The sequence below is a fragment of the Sciurus carolinensis genome, chromosome 13 (assembly GCF_902686445.1).
Source record: "Sciurus carolinensis chromosome 13, mSciCar1.2, whole genome shotgun sequence".
Classification (NCBI taxonomy): domain Eukaryota; kingdom Metazoa; phylum Chordata; class Mammalia; order Rodentia; family Sciuridae; genus Sciurus; species Sciurus carolinensis.
Window position 1 is genome coordinate 33,900,130 of NC_062225.1, and position 23,741 is coordinate 33,923,870.

Sequence of the window (23,741 nt, forward strand, 5' to 3'; positions counted from 1 at the left end):
ATGGATAAAGAAGGACATTTCATACTGCTTAAGGGAAGCATAAATCAGCAAGATATAACAATCATAAACATCTAGGCCCCAAACAGTGGCTCATCCATGTATGTCAAACAAATCCTTCTCAATTTTAGAAACCAAATAGACTGTAACACAATGATACTAGGTGATTTTAACATGCCTCTCTCACCACTGGACAGATCTTCCAAACAAAAATTGAACAAAGAAATCATAGATCTCAATAACACAATCAATAATTTAGACTTAACAGACATTTATAGAATATACCATCCAACCAAGAGCGAATACACTTTCTTCTCAGCAGCACATGGATCCTTCTCTAAAATAGACCATATATTATGCCACAAAGCTAATGTCAGCAAATACAAGAAGATAGAGACACTACCTTGTATTCTATCAGAACATAATGGATTGAAGTTAGAAATAAATGAAAGAGTAAAAAACAGAAACTACTCCAACACCTGGAGATTAAACAATATGCTATTATATGATGAATGGATAACAGAAGATATTAGGAAGGAAATTAAAAAATTCTTAGAGGTAAATGAGAATAAAGAAACATCATATCAAAATCTCTGGGACACTATGAAAGCAGTACTTAGAGGAAGATTTATTTCATGGAGCACATTTAATAAAATAAGTAAAACTCAAAAAATAAATGACCTAACACTACAGCTCAAAGCCCTAGAAAAAGAAGAACAGACCAACACCAAAAGTAGTAGAAGACAGGAAATAGTTAAACTGAGAGCTGAAATCAACGAAATTGAAACAAAGAAACAATACAAAAAAATTGACAAAATAAATAGTTGGTTCTTCGAAAAAATAAACAAAATTGATAAACCTTTAGCCACACTAACAAAGAGAAGACGAGAGAAAACCCAAATTACTAAAATTCAGAATGAACAAGGAAATATCACAACAGACACGTCTGAAATACAAAACATAATTAGAAGCTATTTTGAAAATCTATACTCCAACAAAATAGAAAATTTCGAAGACATCAACAGGTTTCTAGAGACATATGAATTGCCTAAACTGAACGAGGAGGACATACACAATTTAAATATACCAATTTCAAGTAATGAAATAGAAGAAGTCATCAAAAGCCTACCAACAAAGAAAAGTCCAGGACCAGATGGGTTCTCAGCCGAGTTCTACAAAACCTTTAAAGAAGAGCTCATTCCAATACTTCTCAAAGTATTCCATAAAATAGAAGAGGAGGAAACCCTCCCAAACTCATTCTATGAAGCCAATATTACCCTGATACCTAAACCAGACAGAGACACATCGAGGAAAGAAAATTTCAGACCAATATCCTTAATGAACATCGATGCAAAAATTCTCAACAAAATTTTAGCAAATCACATACAAAAACATATTAAAAAGATAGTGCACCATGATCAAGTGGGTTTCATCCCAGGGATGCAAGATTGGTTCAACATCAGGAAATCAATAAATGTAATTCACCATATCAATAGACTTAAAGTCAAGAATCACATGATTATTTGATAGATGCAGAAAAAGCATTTGATAAAATACAGCACCCCTTCATGCTCAAAACACTAGAAAAAATAGGGATAGTGGGAACATTCCTTAACATTGTAAAGGCCATCTATGCTAAGTCCATGGCTAATATCATTCTAAATGATGAAAAACTGAAAGCATTCCCCCTAAAAACTGGACAAGGCAGGGATGCCCTCTTTCACCACTTCTATTCAATATCGTCCTTGAAACTCTAGCCAGAGCAATTAGACAGACCAAAGAAATTAAAGGGATACAAATAGGAAAAGAAGAACTCAAACTATCCCTATTTGCTGATGATATGATTATATACTGAGAGGAACCAGGAAATTCCACCAGAAAACTTTTAGAATTCATAAGTGAATTCAGTAAAGTAGCGGGATATAAGATCAATGCACATAAATCTAAGGCATTTTTATACATAAGTGATGAATCTTCAGAAAGAAATTATGAAAACTACCCCATGCACAATAGCATTGAAAAAAATAAAATACTTGTGAGTCAATCTCACAAAAGAGTTGAAAGACCTGTACAATGAGAACTACAGAACACTAAAGAAAGAAATTAAAGAAAACCTTAGAAGATGGAAAGATCTCCCATGTTCTTAGATAGGAAGAATTAATATTGTCAAAATGGCTATACTACCAAAAGTGCTATACAGATTCAATGCAATTCCAATTAAAATCCCAATGATGTACCTTACAAAAATAGAGCAAGCAATTATGTAATTCATCTGGAAGAATAAAAAACCCAGAATAGCTAAAGCAATCCTTGGCAGAAAGAGTGAAGCAGGGGGTATCGCAATATCAGATCTTCAACTCTACTACAAAGCAAAAGTAACAAAAACGGCACGGTATTGGTACCAAAATAGAAAGGTGGATCAATGGTACAGAATAGAGGACACGGACAGAAACCCAAATAAATACAATTTTCTCATACTAGACAACGGTGCCAAAAATATGCAGTGGAGAAAAGATAGCCTCTTCAACAAATGGTGCTGGGAGAATTGGAAATCCATATGCAACAGAATGAAACTAAACCCATATCTCTCACCATGCATGAAACTAAACTCAAAATGGATTAAGGACCTTGGAATCAGACCAGAGACCTTGCATCTTATAGAAGAAAAAGTAGGTCCTGAGCTTCAACATGTCGGCTTAGGACCAGACTTCCTCAACAGGACTCCCATAGCACAAGAAATAAAAATAAGAATCAATAACTGGGATAGATTCAAACTCAAAAGCTTTCTCTCAGCAAAGGAAACTATCAACAATGCGAAGAAAGAACCTACAGAGTGGGAGAAAATCTTTGCCAATCATACTTCAGATAGAGCACTAATCTCCAGAATAATATAAAGAACTCAAAAAACTCTACACCAACAATACAAATAATCCAATCGTCAAATGTGCTAAGGAAATGAATAGACACTTTACAGTAGAAGATCTACAAGCAATCAACAAACATATGGAAAAATGTTCAACCTCTCTAGTAATAAGAGAAATGCAAATCAAAACCACCCTAAGATTCCATCTCACCCCAGTTAGAATGGCGATTATCAAGAATACAAGCAACAACAGGTGTTGGCGAGGATGTGGGGAGAAAGGTACACTCATACATTGCTGGTGGGGCTGCAAATTAGTGCAGCCACTCTGGAAAGCAGTGTGGAGACTCCTTAGAAAACTTGGAATGGAACCACCATTTGACCCAGCTATCCCACTCCTTGGCCTATACCCAATGGACTTAAAATCAGCATAGTACAGAGATACAGCCACATCAATGTTCATAGCTGCTCAGTTCACAATAGCCAGATTCTGGAACCAACCTAAATGTCCTTCATTTGATGAATGGATGAAGAAACTGTGGTATATATACAATGGAATATTAGTCAGCCATAAAGAATGATAAATTTATGGCATTTGCAGGCAAATGGATGAAATTGGAGAATATCATGCTAAGTGAGATAAGCCAATCTCAAAAAACCAAAGGATGAATGATATCGCTGATAAGTGGATGATGACACATAATGGGTGGTGGGAGGGGTAAATTTTAGGGTTAGAGTTAGGGTTAGGGAGGGGGGCAGGAATGGAGGAAGGAAGGACTGTATAGAGGGAAAAGAGCGGTGGGAGGGGTGGGGGGGAAGGGGAAAAATAACAGAATGAATCAAACAACATTACCCTATGTAAATTTATGATTACACAAATGTTATGCCTTTACGCCATGTACAAACAGAGAACAACATGTATCCCATTTGTTTACAATAAAAAAAAAAAAGAAAAGAAAATTGAATAAACTAAGAAGATGTTAAGAAGTTATGAATGGAACTTCCAAGAATTATGGGATATCATGAAAAGACCGAATTTAAGAATTATTAGGAAGGCACAGAGTACAAACCAAAGGCATGAAAAACCTGTTCAATGAAATAATATCAGAAAAAATTCTAAACCTGAAAAATGAAATGCCATTTATTTTTGTATGAAAGATCAGACACAGATGCTGTAAATTCATATTCTCTCTGTTAAAAATTAGAACTCTATCCTCATTGATCAATGAAACAAAATGCTTTTAACTAAACTTTGGTTAAGGTCTCTCCTTTCCCCAGATTCTTTATCTTTGACTCACCCTCAGCCTGAGTCAATGACTGATGGGCATTCAGCTCATCTGAACAGCTTCTCCTGAAAATAGGCTGGCCCCCAGATAAACCATTCTCTAATTTGCTTAATCTTGCCATTCTCGTTCATCTCATTTCCCGACATTGTGTTCTTTCCAGGAACTATAAAACAAAAACTCACCACCCCTTTGGCTCACCCTTGAGCTACTATGTCTACTGTTCTCCCTACTACTGTCATCTCTACTGTTTGTTATAATTATCCCTTTCAGGTTGGAGAAAGTCTATCAGTCAGATTATAATCAGGTGAAATTGGTATGATAGAACAAAGAAAAGCAGAACAGAATTTGGCCAAGTATGTACCCCTGAATATCAAAAATATTTACAGGGTATAATGATCCCAGCAACTGTCAGGAAAAATGCTATTTGAAGAATATGGTGAAAATTGGGAAGTTTATGTGAAAAATTGAAAGAGATATACAGCCGTTGTCCAATGCTAAGAAAAAGGGATAGCCTGGGAAGAATTATTGAGTCTCTAATAACTGTTAGAATTTTAACCCATAATATAATGATTAATCCTTACAAGAGCAATCACCAGAATATTATGGACTTTGAAGGCCAACAGACCTGGATTTGAATTTAGATCCGTTATTTAGATACTAAGCAATTCCACATAAAATGGTAATAGTAATAATAATAATAAATCATAATACAATTAACATATTGTATATTTTGTTCTGGTAATGAAACTAAAAACACACTATGTCTTTGAATTTCATAGCTGTTCTATAATGAGGTGATAATTATACAATAAAGCTATTCTCAATACCTACATTAATCTGTGAAGAAATTGTGTCACAAGGAGGTTAGAACAGACGTCCAAGCTTAGATGATGAACCCAGTATTTAAACCCAGCCTACCTTCCTGTCTTTCTTGTGCCTAACTTCTTCATTAGGCTGCCAACATTTGTGAGTTAATTAACCTTGTTAAACTAGCTTTACTTTTTCTCTGTCTTGTAGATATCAGTTAAGAATATGTAACTCAAAGTTTTTTGGGGAGGATTAAATGTGGTAAAATAAGCTGATTAGCATAATGCCTAGCACAAAGTAAGGCCTCAAAAATTGTTAGCTCTTGATCTTTTTTGAGTTTGAAAACTAAGTCTCAGAAAGGAAAAGAAACTCCCTCAAGGTCATACAGGTAGCAAGTAAAATAATTAGGATTCAAAGACATGTCTCTCTAACCCAAAGTCTGTTCATTTCCACCACAGCTTGCTGTCTCAAATGAGTAAGATAAATTGAATCTTGATTAATAAATGAAACAGTGCATTTGCTTTTATCATTCTGCTGCTTTAGGGAAGTGTTTTTAACCAGTTCTCTTGTGGGAAGGGCAGTGAGACCAACAGGACCTTATGTCTTGGTGATTGCTTCTCCATCTGGCATGATTGAGTAAGGGCGTAATACTTAGGAGGAAAATCAATTCACTCTCAGCTGCCGCCTTTCTATCCTCCTTACTGGTGTTTTACAACATCTGCTGCTGCGGTTTCCTTCACACCCATGGTTCTTAATCATTTTTTCCCCCCAGTTTAAAATTGGACTTTTCTCCAGGGGTGTCCTCCTCACTCATTGCTAAATAATGCAGTACATGATGTCCCACCATGTTTTGCTTCTGTCCCTGGTGAGTGGACAAAAGCAGAGCATATGGGAATATTGTGAGACAGAGATGTCAGGAAACTCTCTAAAGCATCTTTTATTGAAGCCATGAATTGCTGTGGCCCTTGAAAAGAAAGGAGGTTTGATCCAGGGTAACAGGAATAGGAGCCATTTTAGTTTGGAACTGATTGCATGTCCTTTTCCTGTGGATGACTAAATACAACAAACTGAGCCGCAAAAAGCCTTCTCAATCTACAAAAGGCCATCTCAGGCTACATATAGAGACTAGTGAAAAAGAAGAAGAAAGAAGTAACCATTTGTGGGTTGGAAGCATAAAAAAAGCAACAGTGAACGGAACTTTGAAAGAGGGTTTTAATTTTTCCATTTTGTGAGTCCTATTGGAAAACAGAACCCTGTGAAATAAATTTGAAATGCATCACATGTTTGAATGTTTGTATGTGTAATAGAGAAAGAAAAAATAAAATATGTCATTCAACTCAGATTAAATTAATGTTTATGTTCCTTATTAGACGAGTGGAAACTACTATTTGTAACTTGTCCTGATTACTGTGCTTTATCCAGGTGGCAGCAAAATGCCTATTTTTTTGCCTGTAACATAATAGGTACTCAATATATGTTGGTCATATAAATAAATAGATAAATAAATAAATAAATAAATAAATAAAATCATGACAAATAGGAGTAAAAGACTGAAATTAAAGATAAAACATGCATCTTTATGAAATTAGTGAACTACTAAGAGACAGCAAAAGAGATTAAAAAGGAAATTATGAGTTTAAAACTAGTGGTTTGCCTATTCCCATGTTTAATACAGGAGTGATAAGCACCCAAGATGGAGAAGAAGAAGAAATATGACCTAAATGAAACATTCACTTTTCCCGGCTAAACCCGGCCTCCCTTACCCGAGCAGAAAAGGTGACACTGAACTTTGGACAGTGTTCAATTTCAGATCTTTTCACATGAATGATACCATATTTATTTTTGTCCTCCTTTCCTATTACATATTAAGTTTCTATCAGCTTGAAGGCCTTACCATTATCTCTTGGTCATGGACTTTGGATTCATTTCAGGATCTCTCACACAGGTATCACATCTGAAGATGTTCTAGTCACTCAAAATGGTGTAGTATTTGAATTTAACCTATGTAATCATCTTATATAGTTTAAATCATCTCTAGATTACTTATAATACTTAATACAATATGAATCCTATGAAAATAATTGTTATACTATATGATTTAGGAAGTAATGATAAGAAAAATCTATACATGTTCAGTATAAATGTAATTTCTCTCTTTCTCTGAGTATTTTTTTTATCTCCGTTTGCTTCACTCTGTGAATGCAGAACTTACATACAGAGGGCCAACTGTATTATTTGCCTTTGAATCTTAGAGGGAAAAAAATGGCCAACATTCAATTGGTGAATGAGTAAACTGAATAAATAAGAAGGAAAACAAAATGCAAATGGGTGTTTCTTTGTGTCAAATACATTCTTTTTCAAAATATTTACTGAAGGAAAGATTCTGGGAAGATGGCTGAGCAACAAATACCCAGGATGCGTTTTCCCACCTGGATAAGAAATATACTGGCAAAATCTATTTTATGTAAGTATTTTGAAACCTTGAAGTATATTTGAAGACTTGTAACGTTTAGGAAAAGGATTGGATTGTAAATTGTCATTAATTCTAGTGAATTTCAGCTCTTAGTTTGAGAGTGGCTGCCCATTCCCAATCCATAGCCCCATGACAGGCATCTGTGCATGTTTCTGGAACAGTTTGGACATAATTTCAAAAGCCAGAGTGAACAGTGAAGACCCGGTCCTTCAGATATCAGTGATATGTGCTCTGGGTACCAATTGCTTCTTTTGATTGAAGAGGTATAGATACAGAAGTGAAAAGCCACTGCTGCAACTCTCACCAACACTATCATTATTCATGTGCCAAACCATGAAAGCAATCCAGTGTCTGTTGACCAATGAATGGACAATCAAAATTTGGTATACACTTACAATGATGTGTTAGCTTTCTGTTACTGTAACAAGTAACTTTGAAACAGTTTATTTTGGCTTATGCTTTTGAAGTTTTCAATCCATGAACAAGTAGACTTCACTGTTTTTAGGATTTTGGTGGGAGAGGCTGGAAACTATTAACCTCATGGCTGGGGCATAAAAGAAAGATAGACGAGAGTCTTGCTTCTCAGCTAGTGGATCTATTGAGAGGTGGTGGAAACTTTAGGAGATAGGGTTTAGTTGTAGGAAGTAGGTCATGGGGGGTATGCTTTGAAGGGTTTATTATGTCACTGACCCCTTGCTCTCTCTCTCTCTTTATTTCCTGGATGTGGTGTGGTAAGCAGTTCTATTCCACCATGCTGTCTCCACTATGATGTTCAGGCCTCATTACAAGCCTATAGGGATGGAATCAAGTAACTATGAATTGAAACCTCTGAAACTATGAGAAAAAATACATCTTCCTTCTTTAATTTGTTTTTCTCAAGTATTTTGTCACAATATGGATGAAACTTGAGAACATCATTCTTAATCAATCTAATTAAAAGATAAACACTGTATAAATCCTCTTAAATAATGTGTCTAGAAAAGTCTAATTCATAGACACACAAAGTTGAATAACGACTAGCAGGGGCTAGAGAGAGGGGTTATTGGGAGTTAATATTCAATTTGTACAGCATTTCAGTTTTGCAAGATAAAAAGATTTCTGGACATGAATGCAAATGATGATTGCACATCAGTATGAATATACTTAATAGTACTGAATTGTGTATTTAAAATTGAGAAAGATGGTCAATTTTATGTTTCGTATATTTGACCCGATTTTTTTAAATTAGAAATATTTACTAAGCAAATAGTAAATACATAGGGAAATTAAAATTTTATTACAACTATAATTGATTAGGTTTCTACTGAGTTTCTTAATCTACAGTAGAATATTAGATTATGCTAGATTATATACTCTTCACATTCAATATTCTATATGCATTTTCTTTTTTTGTATGACAGGAAATAGGTACTTTTATTTTTGCAGATAAAAACAGAAGAGAAAAAGTAACTAAAGATCACAATATTGAGGAAACATGGTTAGGATGCAAACCAGTTCTCTCTCTAAAATCCATTTGCCCATAGAAATGAAGCTCAAGGATAAATCAAACTATTTAATTGCCTCAAAATTCCTTACATTTCTTTAACTTGCCTGCATCTTGCCACTACTTTTATATAAGTCCTGAGAAAAAGTGAGAGATAACAGGTAATAAATACATCATGCCAAAAAAAAAAAAAAAAAAAAACTACACACACACACACACACACACACACACAAAATCATTGGCTACCCAAAAATAAGGAACACAACACACTGGGCTAACTACCACCATTTTCCAAAGATGAACTGGACAAAACTTCTATTTGTAGAGATTAATGGTTAAGTGCTGGTCAAGCAGCTGCTGTAAACCCCTGGGGTTTGGTCCTCTGGGCAGTGTCATTCTCTGAACATGAATTTCCATGCTCTCTGCATTAAGGCAAAACATTTTTATTTTCACCATGTTTGAATCCCAATGTCAATGTGTTTACATGTTCTGTCCCTTGGCTATGTTATTGAGGTCTAAGTGTAAGAGCTGACATAATTTTGGGTCTTGCTGCTACACTGAATTAAGGTTCTGTGATTCTGGCAATTCAAAAACTATATACCGAAAATATTTATACCTGAGAATTACTCTATTTGTATGTCTTTAAAAATGAAAAACTAAACAACCGAACTAAAAAATTTCTATACAATCAAAATAGAGAAATACACTAAATACATTTTTTTTTGCCTGAAGTCAATTTTGTAAATTCAAGGTCAAAAAATGGCGGATGGAAAAATAATTGTATTTTTGGAAATACAATAACTTCAATAGATGATATACATTTGGTTATCATCTTCACCCAAAACTTTGAATTCCTGGGTCATCTCTATCTTCCCATCTTTATTCCAAACCCATACCATTACACTATCAGAAAGAGAAAAGAAGGGAGAAAAGGAAGATTCAAAGAGTAAGAGAAAAATGGAGCAGTAAAGAAAGAAGAACAGGTAAGGGCAGAGATGCTAGCACCTGTTTATGGTAAATGGTAAGGATTCATCAGAGAATATGTGATGGTGCAGAAATGGGATGTTTTAGTCAACGTTCCCCAGAGAAACAGAACCACCAGACAAGGAACCGACTCACAGTATCTTGGAAGCAGACATCCCAAGAACTGTATTTGGCATGTTAGAGACCCAGGAGAGTTGATGGGTAGTTCTAGTCCTAGTTAAAGGCTTGAAAACCAAAAGAAATGATGGTATAAATTCCATTCTGAAAGCCAGCAACCTGGAGACAGGAGGAGCCAATGTTTCATATAGAGTCTGAAGTTGGAAAAGAAAGACAAATGACCCCTCCAAGAGTCAGGTAGGATAAGTGCCCATTTACTCAGCCATTCTGTTCTAGTCAGGTCTTAAATGGATTAGATGAGGCCCATCTACATCAGGGAGGGCAATCCTGTTTACTGTGTTTAGCGATTCAAATGCTAATTTTATCCAGAAACACTTCTCAAAGACACACCCATTATAATGTTTAGACAAATATCTAGACTCCTCATGGTGAGTCAATTCAACACACAAATTAATCATAACAGAAAATAAATGAAGAAATAAAGGATGTGAGAATACAAAATAAGATGAAATCCAGAGTACTAGTAAATACATTGGTCATTCCTAGTAATAGAAACAGCTTTAACATTTCAGTAGTTAGAAACCAAATATGACTGTGAGGGCATATTTACAATCTGTTGCCTGGGAAGACATCAGAAAAAACTGAATGGACAGGAAATTGCATAATATTGAATGAATTTTATTTTGTTAGGTTTGGTGATTGTATAATGAACCCATCAGAACAAGCTTTTATCCATTGAATGTACACTGTATTTGCAACACACTATATAGATAAAATCATATGTCTCACATTTGATTTAAAGTATTCCAGAAAAATTCTGAAGTGCTAAAATTTAATGAGCTGGTTAAATGTGAGACTGAAATATTGAAGAAAGTGGATCCTAAAGGGTAAGAGATTTGAATTTATACTGTTTGATATTACACAATAATTCAAGCTTCCTGGAATTTACACTGTGTACCCCGTCACATTGTGTCACTGCGATCTCTGTAACCAACAGCGTACTGCTGTTTGTATAGTCCTAGCCAAATATAATTTTAAGTGATTCTACACATACATTTGGAAACATAAGCAAAAATGTAATCTATATAAAAAAGAAATTTGCAAAATCAGGACATTATTTTTTAAATCACCCTAATGTTAATTTAGCTAATTAGAGGTTTTTCACTTTGTATGGTCTCCTAAATTTAGTTTTATTTTTTTAAAAGCTAAAACCTGGCTTTTGACACAGCCATAATATATTTCCAAAGTTTGGAACCTAATACAGAAAATGATTTTCAGCAGAGGTAAAGTGAAAACCTGACATTGGTTCCAATTTTTACAGCAAATAAAAATCTATAATACTACTTGCTAGCTGGCCTAGATAAGGGGAAATTATAGAGACCTGACATATAATTAACTTCCTATGAAAATTCAGTGTAAAATTGTATTTATGCTGTCTACAGATTGACAATTTTTATTGTTGACTTAAATAACAATTTCAAGAAAACAAAAGTCAATTTGTTTACTTGAATCATTTTGCTGAATCTGTGACAGTGCTTAAAATATTTGGAAGGTGATGGATATGTTAACAGACACACACACATACATTTGCAAGAAAAGTTTCCAACAGAAGGGTTCTATGAATCCAAAATATTTGAATGGACCAAATTAATATATTGATTGTTATAGTTTGGATGTGAGGTGTCTCCCAGAAGCGCACATGTGAGACAATGCAAGAAGCTTCAGAAGAGAAATGATTGGGTTGTGAGAGACTTAATCCAGTTAGTGATTTAATCCCCTGATAGGTTAACTGACTGGTAACTGAAGTGCTAGGGTATGGCTGGAGGAGACAGGAATCAGGGCGACTTTGGGTATATACTTGTATCTGCTGAATGAACTCTCTCTCTGCTTCTTGATCAACATGTAAGCTGCTTCCCTCCACCACACTCTTCTGCCATGTTGTTCAGTCTTACCTCAAGTCCTGAGGAATGGAATCGGCCTTCTACGGACTAAGATGTCTGAAACCGTGAGTCTGCTAATAATTTTTTCCTCCTTTAAAATCGTTGTGGTCAAATCCTTTAGTTACAGCAGCAAAAAAGCTGACAAAAACACTGATTGAACTGACTAATTTTTAAATCCCAAATTTACAACCAGAGAAATGTTAAGGCAGCTCTTCTGATCTTCTGATCTTCTGATGCCAGCAGGAATAAATGATTAGTTATGGGCATCATTAGGATCAATGACTGACTAAGAATATTTTAAAGAATCAAATATTCCCAACACTTGTATAGAAAATATCTTTTTGTCTCTGACATCACATTGGGTCATATTATATTTTCCCAAGATGGTTGCAGAAACATCCAGTCTGCCTCTTTTCTTTGTAAAACAGGACATTACAACTTCCTCCTGGAGTGGCGAAACTTACAATTCCCCTTTCTAGACTTGAAGTGACCAATGGAATAAAGAGGAAGTGATGCTGTGGCAATCCCATGTATAGCCCAAGTTGCCTGAAATCATTTGTTTCTGTCTTTTGAAAACCCAGAAGTCACATAGAGAGAACATCTGTAAGTGCTCCATCTCTGGCAATCACTGGATTCCAGCGGATACAACATGGACAGCATAGGCAAACCTTCAGAATGAGTGCCACCTCACTCCAATCACATAACAAACTCTCAGCTCACCAACCCATCACACCAAGAGAGAGAATAATTTATTTTTCTTTTCTTGTTTTTTTTTTGAGTCATATATTTTGTTGGTTTTGTTCTGTAGTAATAGATTATTCAAGCGCAAACTCCAAGTAGAGATTATCAGTACCTTTGAAGAAATGGTCTGTTATTATTTAAGTGCAGTCATGCTAAATCTTTCTTCTGTTTTTGGTACACTCACTTTTTGGAATGTTAGAACTGAAAAAATAGGATTACTATATTCTATCTTCATTTATAGGATGAGGAAACTGAAGATCTTACAGAAAAAGAAACATCGACTTGTCCCATAATTTTATCAAAGGAATCTCAAAGTTTGACAGAGAATCCACATCTTCTATCACCAATCCCAGTTCCAGTATGTGAATATGATCCCCTCCTCTGCCACATGTACAGTGAGCAATCCATAGACATTTTTGCTATTATTAAATTTATTTTTAATATTTTCCTTCTATTTTAGTCAGTTTTTGAGTCACTGTGTCCAAAACAATAGACAAGAACAATGTAGAAAAGGAAATGTTTATTTGGTGCTCATGGTTTCAGGGTCTCAGTCCATAGATGGCTGACTTGTTTGCTCTGGACCCAAACAGACATCATGGTGGAAGGGCTCAATAGAGGAAAGCTGCTGATGGCATCAGCTCTCCCAGGGCACTCTGACAGTGACCCATCTCCTCCAGCCACACCCACCTGCCTACAGTTACTACCCAGTTCATACAAACCAGGAAGAACTTGATTAGGTTACAGCTCTCGAAATCTAATTCTCACCTCTGGATATTTCCGCATCAACAGAAGCTTTTGGGGGGACACCTCATATCCAAACCATACCACTTTCCTTTCTCCTTTTGTTTGTTTATATTTAGTCTATAAACATGTTGTTAAAAATGAAGACATTTTTTCCTTTCCCTTGACTGTAGACTGTAATTAGTGAATCATTATTAAAGAATAAAGCACAAATGAGAATGTGCAACTCCAGCAACAGGACTCTGAAAAGGGGGCATCTGTCTGCCTGTTAGGTTTTCTTGCTTACATCATTTGTGCTAGGAGAGCCAGCTTCCACGTGTGGAGCACATGTAGGCTGTTCTGAGGAGAGTGACCTCCATCCAGCAGTTTATTAAGTGGGCCATTTCAGAAGCAGGTTCTTCATTCTCAGTTGTGTCTTCAGAAAACACAGCCCCATGGACAGTTTGACAGAAACCTTATGGGAGACTCCAAGCCAGAAACAACTGCCTATGCCACTATCAAATTTCTGATCACAGGACATATACAATGATACATATTTATTGGTTTAAGTAACAACATTTTGGGACAAATTGTTATGCAGTGATCAGTAACAAATTCAGATTATTTTCTCATGGTTAAACAAATATAAAAAGCAGAGACCAAGGACTTTTTTTAAAAAAAAAAATGTGTCTGTATGTGTATCTGTTTACTACTTCCTCTGCAAGCATGAAGAATTATAAGGAGGCTAGATGTAACCTTTAAAATATTTTTCCATATGGCTTATTAATTTGCACCATCCAAGTGGTATATCTATTTACATAGTGCTTCATAAATATTGAGTTTGTAATATGCACATACCAACTTCTCAGTTCCCTATTTCTATCTGTGAGTTTTTGCCTTTTGAATCTCTAAAGCAAAGAGAGTATAGCTGGTAAGTAATTGTCAGACTTGGTTCTTTGGAAGGTAAAATCTAGAAAGTATCATAATTTACTAATTACTCTGTGTCACAGTCCAGTCTTTTTTTTTTTTTTTTTTAATGTGTCTACTCTATCATGCCCTACCAGAATAAGAACCCTGGGATGTCCTGATTTTTGTTACTGTGGAGCTCTCCTACTGTCTTGCCCACCATTCACATTTAGTTTAACTCCCCTGCACCCAAGAGCAGGTCTTTGCCTGTGTTGTGCCCAAAGGCTCGAGACCCCACAAGGACCACCAGAGACCACGATCAATGCAAGCAGCAAAGAGTCATTTATTAGCAAGTTCGAACCCGGTCCTCTGCGTCCTTAACCAGTGACGCTAAGAGAGGCCCCGAGCCCTTGTCAGCAGGGTTTTTATAATCAAAGGCAAGCAGTTTTACAGTGTTCTTTTAATTGGTTAACATTTGAACAGCTAAACCTCCTCTGGTTGGGTCCGGCCAATCTATTTGATTTTCATTGGGTCCTGTCAGAACTGAACGGTCCTAGTGGAAGAAGGGAGGAGGGAAGGGGTGAACTATGTAGGAGATGAGTCGGGGCTAAGCCCCGCTCCCGTCCTTGACGGATAAGGTCTCCAGGCAACTGCACATTCCTCGGACAAATATCTCTTAACAACCTTGGTAAGCACAGGGGCCCAGCAGTCCTGTTTGTCCTTGAGACAGTTAGCAGCACAGATACCACCCTGCTCTCAACATCCCCCCTTTCCAAGAACATTTAGAGAGCCAATCTTGGGTCTCTATTGTTCTAATTCTTGCTGCTTAATGGGCTGATATTGGCTGAAGTTGGTGGCTCCAAAAACTGGAGCTACAGCTATGGTTATGGCCAGAACAAAAGAACAAATCAAAAGCAAGAACATAGTCACAGTCTATGGTGGCAAGGCTTGATCTTTAGCGGGTTGTCCTTAGACCTGTCCACTCTCCAGGCAGAGTCGTCTAGGGCAGGAAGCACGATGTCGGAAAGGGGTTCAGTCAACTTGGCGTGGGTGTGATGAATCCAGGAGGCGACGCCGTCGACTTTGAGAGCGGTGGGTGTAGTCAAAATGACCATGTAGGGGCCCTTCCACCGTGGTTCCAAGTTGCTCTGTCGATGTCGCTTCACTAGGACCCAATCACCCGGGTGGAAGTTGTGAGGAACAGGAGGCGGGCCTGACTCGTACAGACTTTTGAGCTTAGGCCAGACTTCTCTGTGGGCCCTCTGCAGGGCCTGGAGGGAAGATAAAAGTTCAAAATCATCTACATTTTTTTCTTTCAGTCAGATCAGGGAGTATTGGAGGCGGGGTCCCAAACATGATTCTATAAGGGGTGAGTCCCATCTTATAGGGAGAATTATGCACCCGATATAGGGCATAGGGAAGGAGAGTCACCCAGTTACCGCCAGTCTCCAGGGTTAATTTGGTTAAGGTCTCTTTTAAAGTTCTGTTCATTCTCTCTACCTGTCCTGAGCTTTGGGGTCGATAAGCACAATGCAGTTTCCAATTTGCCCCAAGTACTGAAGCCAGCCCCTGACTTACCTGTGAAGTAAACGCTGGCCCGTTGTCAGACCCTATCATCACAGGAAATCCTTACCTTGGCAGGAGGTCCTCTAAAATCTTTTTAGCCACTATCTGCGCCGTTTCCCACTTGGTGGGGAATGCTTCAACCCATCCTGAAAAAGTATCTACAAAAACTAATAGATATTTATACCCATACCTTCCAGGTTTTACTTCAGTGAAATCAACTTCCCAATATGCCCTTGGCCTATCCCCCCTTAATCTATTTCCTGATTCCCACTTGCTATATCCTGCATTTGTTAACTTACAAACTCTGCAACTTTTGACAATCTGTTCTATCTTATTTTGCACACCTTTAATTCTAATTCCTGCTTGCAGCATCAAGTCCTGTAATTTTCTTGTCCCCATGTGGGTGGACTGGTGGAGCCTGCGCAACACTTTCTGCCCCATCAGTTCTGGAAGTATCATCCAGTTTTCAGAGTCTTTCCCCAATCCATCTAAGCATTGGGCTAGTGGTTGCTGGCGAATCCATGATAAGTCCTCTTCCGTGTAGGTTGGGTCTTTTGGGAGGGTTTGTGAGCCAGAGTCTGGGAGTTGAGCAACCGTGATCAAGTCTCTCTGGAGGGCTACTTCACGTGCCACCTTGTCTGCTAAGCAGTGCAGTTGCCCCTGGATACTGGATCAGATGGTTTTTGATGCCCAGGGCAATGTACGATAGTCAATTTCTTGGGTAACCAGAGGGCGTCTATCAGGGACACAATTTCTTCCTTGTTTTTAATAGATTTCCCCTCTGCGGTTAGCATTCCCCTTTCCCTGTAAATAGCCCCATGAATATGGGCAGTTGCAAAGGCATAACAACTGTCCATGTATACAGTCAAATTTTTTTTTTTTTTTTTTTTTTTTTTTGTCTTTTCCCATCGTTAGAGCCTTAGTCATGGCTATCAGTTCTGCCTTCTGGGCAGAGGTGCCTATTGGTAGAGGCTCAGCCCAAATTACCCCTGTCTCAGTCACTACTGCTGCACCCGCATACCTTTGACCCTGATGTAGAAAGCTGCTCCCATCTGTGAACCATACTGCATCTACATCAAGCAGTGGATGATCTTGCAGGTCTTCTTTAAGCCCATGAACCTGGGCTAGGATTTCCGAGCAGTCATGTATGGGTGTGTCCAGGTCAGGGTCAGGAAGCAGTGCAGCAGGGTTGAGGACTGAGGGTGCCTAAGTCCTCATGTAGAGCTTCCTCCAACAAGGTGGGAGAATTTTGAATCCCTGCGGCAATCTCGTCCAGGTAAGTTGTCCATTGATACCCTCATCAATGTCTGTCCATTCAAAGGCAAATAACTCTTGGCTCTTTGGAGCTAGAGGCAAGCTGAAAAAGGCATCTTTTAAATCCAGCACCGTATACCATTGTCTGTAAGGAGGAAGTGCACTGATTCCGACCCAGATCATGCACTCTGGAGTTCCCAAGTTGTGGTCGATTACTCGGGAGTCTGTTTCCTTCTTTTTCTGCTCTCTCTCCCTGCACTGCTACTGCTAATGCTTTGGTTATTTCCCTAGTAGCCCTAAGCTGCTTTTCCTCTGGTGCATCTCTGTTATTGAATACCCGCTGGGCTATTCTCATTAAGTCTTGAATACTTTTCCCTTCTAAATCCTCTATTTTTTGTAACTTACGCCTTATGTCCGGTGCTGCCTGGTTAACAAAGCTCGTTACTACTGCTGCCTGATTCTCTGGGGACTCTGGATTCATAGGAGTATACCGTCTAAATGCCTCCATTAATCTTTCTAAATAAGCTGAGGGTGATTCCCGTTTTTCTTGCATGACTGAATACACTTTGGCCAAATTAGTGGGTTTACGAGCTGCTGCCCGGAGACCCCCCATTAGAGTCTGGCGATAAACCCGGAGTCTCTCCCTACCTTCAGCCGTATTGTAGTCCCATAATCTCACGGAGGCCTGGACAAGGGGAAAGAAGCATTAATTAAGTCAGGGTTTACAGTAGGTTGTCCATCGTCTCCGGGGACCAACTTTCTGGCCTCTATCTGGATTCTTTCACACTCCTCGGTTGTGAACAGAATCCGGAGTAGCTGCTGACAGTCATCCCAAGTAGGTTGATGAGTGAACATGACACTATCTAAAAGGGAAAGCAAGTCTTTAGGGTTGTCGGAAAACTTAGCATTTTGATTTTTCCGATTATATAAATCACTTGTAGAGAAGGTTCAATATTGAAGCCGGGGATTGCCAGCATTGTCTGGCGGCCCAGTTTCTCGGAGTGGCAGAGCAATTGTGGAATCTGGAGTTTCTGGTTGGGAGGGGCCGGCTGCCCGCTGGGCTCAGCTCCGCGTTCACCTTGCCAGCCCTCCCGAGTCAGTTCTTTCTTCCTCATTTCTGGCTGCAGCCGCTTCTCTCTGTTCTGCAGCCTCCAGTCCTGGGTCCTGAGGAGGAATAGGGGCTTGCATATAAGGAGGGAAGTTAACAAGAAGGGGGTCTGGATCTTCCTCTGGGAGAATAGGGTGGGGAGCTGTGGGCTTTAACTTTAATGTCCATAACTTTACAGTCATTTACCCTTGTATTAAAGTACTACCACATACTATCTGTTTTGAAGGTGATGGCCTATTATCACAAGTTACCTAGGTTGTATGTTCTGGAAGCAGCTACTTCTGCAAAATAGTAACAGGCACAGTTTTACACAGTGAAATTAGCAAGAGTAAAAACATATTTAGCTTGTATAATAGTTATCTTGAATTTTGGCTGAGTTCTACATTATATACCCTGTTTGAGATCACAGTAATCTTTACAACAAACATCAAACTTTTGAGCACAACTTTAAATGAGTTAAAGCCTGACTTACTTTGGAGTCATTCTAACATGTAGCAGGGTGAGGCAGAGCCTTATCTCAGGTAAGGCAGGGCTCTTCACAAGTCTTAAGTAAAATGTTCTAATCCTAAAACTAATTTTTGTCCCTTTTGCCATGACCAGCATGACCAAATTTTTAAGTTCAGTGAGGGTCAAAGGAGTATTAGAAAATAAAGGTTTATAAACACCAATTTTGAAGATTAAGCTGAGATCAGATGGAGCTCTGTTCTCTGATGGAAATGCAGATCTAAAGAGTTATGTTAGTTAGCAACATTTATACATGTCTTATTATTAGGTTAAGGGCTATGTAAGCATTATTCTTTGTTTTCAGGGGAGTTACAGAGACTAGAACATCTACATAACTTTTTCCCAAAACTGCAAAGTGCAATGTTAGGAACCCCGTGTAGCTCTCAAAGAAGTCCACTGTCCAAAGTTACTGTAAGGTGGGCAGGAACTAGAGAAGGGAACTGATGAAACACTGGTTATCTAGCAAAACAATTTCTTTCTGCCCAAGAACTGTGTGCCTGAGATCAATGTAAGAGCTGATAGGACTCCAGTACAGAGCCTCCCCAGGGAGCTACTGCCACAGCAGTTAGGCATCTTGTGCTCCTACACAGGAACACTCCCAGGTACCAGACATGCTACAGTCATGAAGTCAGGGACCCCAATCTCAGTCATTGTTGTCCTATTTTTGCTATTGTACATTATACTTTTTCTTAAATGTCATTTTAAGAAGTTTACATATATTGATTTCTGAGTCCCTATGAATATTAGTTAACACAGTCTAACATTATATCCAGAACAGGAATCAATCAAAGAAAGGCTGAGAGAGCTTTTAACTTTTTTTGTGTGTGTAGCAATATGTTTTTACCTTCTACAATGTGAACTTTTAAACAAATCAGGCTGTCACTAACTCTTAGATATACATTTACATTTAAATTTTTATCTCAGTGAAATAAGTAACCAATTTTACATATACCTTACTGATAATATGTTCCATAATAGAACATTAAATGATAGAAATAAATCCCCAATAAAATTTACTCTTTAAGTTTATTATTACCAGTACAGACAAGTTTATTCTGGAGAATAGCAGCTTGACAAATTTCTTGCTTAAAAAACTTGTATACCTGGAAAATATGAATACATTTAATATGCAAGGTGTGACCATTTTACGATTACCTTGACACTTTAATCTTACTAAATTTAGTTTTTAAAGAAAAATTTAGACTCTGTAACATAGTACAATACTCTTAACAGTTGTTTAACCATAATTGTATAAACCCCAATTTTTAAGACTAATTGTTTTAAAGAATAAAACTTAATAGACACAAAGTTAAGAGTAAATTAGTGTTTCTAAGAAATCCTTGTTATTTTACCATGTCATTTTACCATATAGATTAAACTTTGGCTTATATTAGAACATTAGTATTTCACCTTAGGAAACACCTTAAATAGCTTTAGCTGTCTCACATACACATAACCAACTTAGTTACACACAGACTTGTTGAAACTTGCCCTTTACTTACACACAGACTTTCTTAGCACTTACTTAGACCCTCATGTATTCCATCACACAGGCACTTTCTTACCCAGAAACATTTTTTTTCCTTTTTATTAAATATATTTTCAAACCCAGAACCTTTTATTTTTCTCTTTCCTATCTGTTGGCCCCTTTTTGTCCACATTCTGAAACAACTCTTATGAAATTTTTGAATTTAGACAAATTACTCCGATTTAACAAGATAAAATATTTTGTGGTTAATAGTACTCTAATTGAAACACAGTGAAAGGGGAGATGGTAGCTCTAAATCCAAATCTAAGAGCTCCTTGAAGCTTAGCAGAACTGGAGGGGGAGCAGGGGGAAGTGGTAAGGGAGCAGATGGAACACTCACCCTCCGAGTTGAGGTTTTATCTGTTAGAACATAACTTTTAATAACCTTGTTTTTAGTAATGACACAAAGCAATTTTAAACTCTTTTTAATTTACCAACTTATGAAAACACCAATAATGTTTAAGTATGTTACCCCATGTAATTTAAGGAGTTAAAAGTACTTGATGTTATTTAACAATGAACATTTTAACTTTGCAAATTAATCAGATGTCACCAACAAACACATTTGAGTAATCCCATACATGTTAACTCTAATTTACTTATTCTGTAAAAACCAATATATCAGACAAGTGTCCTGAACAGTATTTGCTGTCTCTTTCCTGTTGAAGAAAAGTCCTAGAAACAATTGATATTAGACATTGTTTAACATCAACATTTCATTAGTTTGACCACCTGGAGACTTGCAAGTTATTTCTAAAGATATTTTACTTTTATTAGTTTACCCAATTTAAATTGAACCTTTTAAAATCATGTGAATATAAGTATTTGGATCCATTTTTAAATTTTAATTTTAGGAGCGCTCAGTTTTGATACAGACAAAACATGACATTAGCACGACATACAAATAATACAAAATCAAAGGCCTTGTAACTTTATAGGTGAATCTCCATTGCAATGTAACAGATGTTCAAAAACTCTAGTTGAATAAAAATAGAACTGATAAAAAAAAAAATCATTAACCTAGGTATGCAGGATCAAAATTATGAGCTCAAAAATACAGCATTAGAGAAAAAACAAAACAAAACAAGAATCCTAGAGAATGAATTAGTTCTGTGTAGTGGCCCAGGAGTTTAAAACGAACACCTTTTTTTTTTTTTTTTTTTTTTATCTTCAGGTTACTCCCCTTTCCCGCTGAGACTGCTGCAGCCTACATTCCAATGCAGGCTTCAGCAAGGCCAGGCAGGGGGGAGGGAGGATCACCCAGGACTCTTTTAACCCTTTTTCTTCCTGGTTGAGAAATCAGGTTAGGTTTGAATGCAGAAAATCACAAAACATTATTTCTTACTATTTTTGAGGAATGGAACTGCTGAGCTCTCTGCCTAGGGGGATTGGAGTAAATAAATCTCTCAGGAACAAGGAGAAGGACTGCAAAGTACCCTGCAATGAGTATCCCTAAGCCTAAGATTGGATTAACACAATGAAGAATTTAATAGAAGGCAAGAGTAAAGACCATATAGTACAATACACAAACAGACAGACACATAGCATGCTAAATCAAAAATTGACTAGCTGGTACTTTGTCAACAAAAACAAACAATTTCCAATTATATCAAGGAGTTGCCCAGGCGCAACACAATGCCCAAATGGGACAAAGAGTTAACCAGATGTGACAAGTCACCCGAATGCAGCACAGAAGCTGCCCAGATGCTGCGCAAAAGCTGCCCAGATGTGAGAGCCACCCAAATGCAACAGAATTGCCCAGATGCAGTGCAAAATCTGCTCAGATGCAGCGCAAAATCTGCTCAGATGTGACAAAAGTCACCAGATGCGACGAATCGCCAGAATGCAGCACAAACTGCTCAGATGTGACAAAAGTCACCAGATGCGACGAATCGCCAGAATGCAGCACAAACTGCTCAGATGTGACAAAAGTCACCAGATGCGACAAGTCGCCTGACGGGTCGAGGGGACGTCTCCCGAGACCCTGCTGGGGTCCTATAGTGCGTCCACCAGGACTATGCCAGCCCAGAACCAGAACCTGCAGGCAATTCAGACCAGAAAACACACGGCAATGCCTTACTCACCGGCTGAAGGTGTCATTTATGACTCTATGATCAGGTGTCTGGGTGGGCTTGGGGATCCCGGACGAGCCCCCATATGTTGTGCCCAAAGGCTCGAGACCCCACAAGGACCACCAGAGACCACGATCAATACAAGCAGCAAAGAGTCATTTATTAGCAAGTTCGAACCCGGTCCTCTGCGTCCTTAACCAGTGACGCTAAGAGAGGCCCCGAGCCCTTGTCAGCAGGGTTTTTATAATCAAAGGCAAGCAGTTTTACAGTGTTCTTTTAATTGGTTAACATTTGAACAGCTAAACCTCCTCTGGTTGGGTCCGGCCAATCTATTTGATTTTCATTGGGTCCTGTCAGAACTGAACGGTCCTAGTGGAAGAAGGGAGGAGGGAAGGGGTGAACTATGTAGGAGATGAGTCGGGGCTAAGCCCCGCTCCCGTCCTTGACGGATAAGGTCTCCAGGCAACTGCACATTCCTCGGACAAATATCTCTTAACAACCTTGGTAAGCACAGGGGCCCAGCAGTCCTGTTTGTCCTTGAGACAGTTAGCAGCACAGATACCACCCTGCTCTCAACACCTGCAACACAGTGAATAAATTATCTGTTATGATGTACTAAAATTACATCTTTTAAGGGGGGAAGATAATGGTAAAAAGATATTAAACATGACCTGTTTCCTTAAAAGACCAGATATGTAACAAGCACCTTAGTATCTCTACCATTTTTAGTAGCTGTAGTACTTAATCAAGAAAAAGTTGTCTGTTAACCTTAATATAGGGATGGCGAGGGCAATTCTGAAAGGAAGAGAAAAATCACAAAAAAGTAGCCAGGAAAATTCTTAAGGGCAATGTCATAACAGATCAAACGCGATTATTAAATGAAGAACATGAAATGGTAAGAAAACATGGAAATTAATATTTATAAAGTGCCTTCTAAGTGCTAATCACTTTGACTCTTTTTACAATTTCAAGTTTCCCTCATAAGAATCTTTAAGGAGGATAAGATTATTCCAATTTTATGATTAAGGAAGAAGAACGTAGAAAGTCCAGATGATACATCCTAGTTCTTAGAATTGAGAACCGCAATTTATCCCTAGATTTTTCTCATTTGTATATACCTTTTTGATGAGTCAGGAAACCAGGCCTAAGGAATAGTGGAAAGAAGAAACATCTAACATGAAAAAGAGAAGGTTAGGATATGGGAGTCTGAAAATATCTTCAGAAACCAAATAAATAGCATTTTCATTAAAAAGTAAATGCATCATCCTCACAAAAAAGAGGTTTTCTAAGCTAGTAAACATAATTTGAGAAGAACATTGAGAAAAAATTATTATGAAAAGGTTGAACTAGAAATTTGTGGAGGGCCATTTCAACTTTATTAGTTTCCATTCCTAT

At 37.8% G+C, this 23,741-nt stretch overlaps 1 protein-coding gene across 1 annotated transcript in view; it reads right to left on the reverse strand.

Moving 5' to 3' along the window:
* LOC124962858 (methylosome subunit pICln-like) overlaps positions 1 to 18,249 on the reverse strand; it is a 54,375-nt gene extending 36,126 nt beyond the window's left edge. The window contains exons 1-2 of the mRNA XM_047522134.1: positions 18,070 to 18,249; positions 17,723 to 17,819 (exon numbers count right to left, since the gene is read on the reverse strand). Of these exons, the coding sequence (XP_047378090.1) occupies positions 17,723 to 17,819; positions 18,070 to 18,249 (277 nt within the window). The remainder of the gene's footprint in view (positions 1 to 17,722; positions 17,820 to 18,069) is intronic.
* Between the last annotated feature and the right edge of the window lie 5,492 nt (positions 18,250 to 23,741).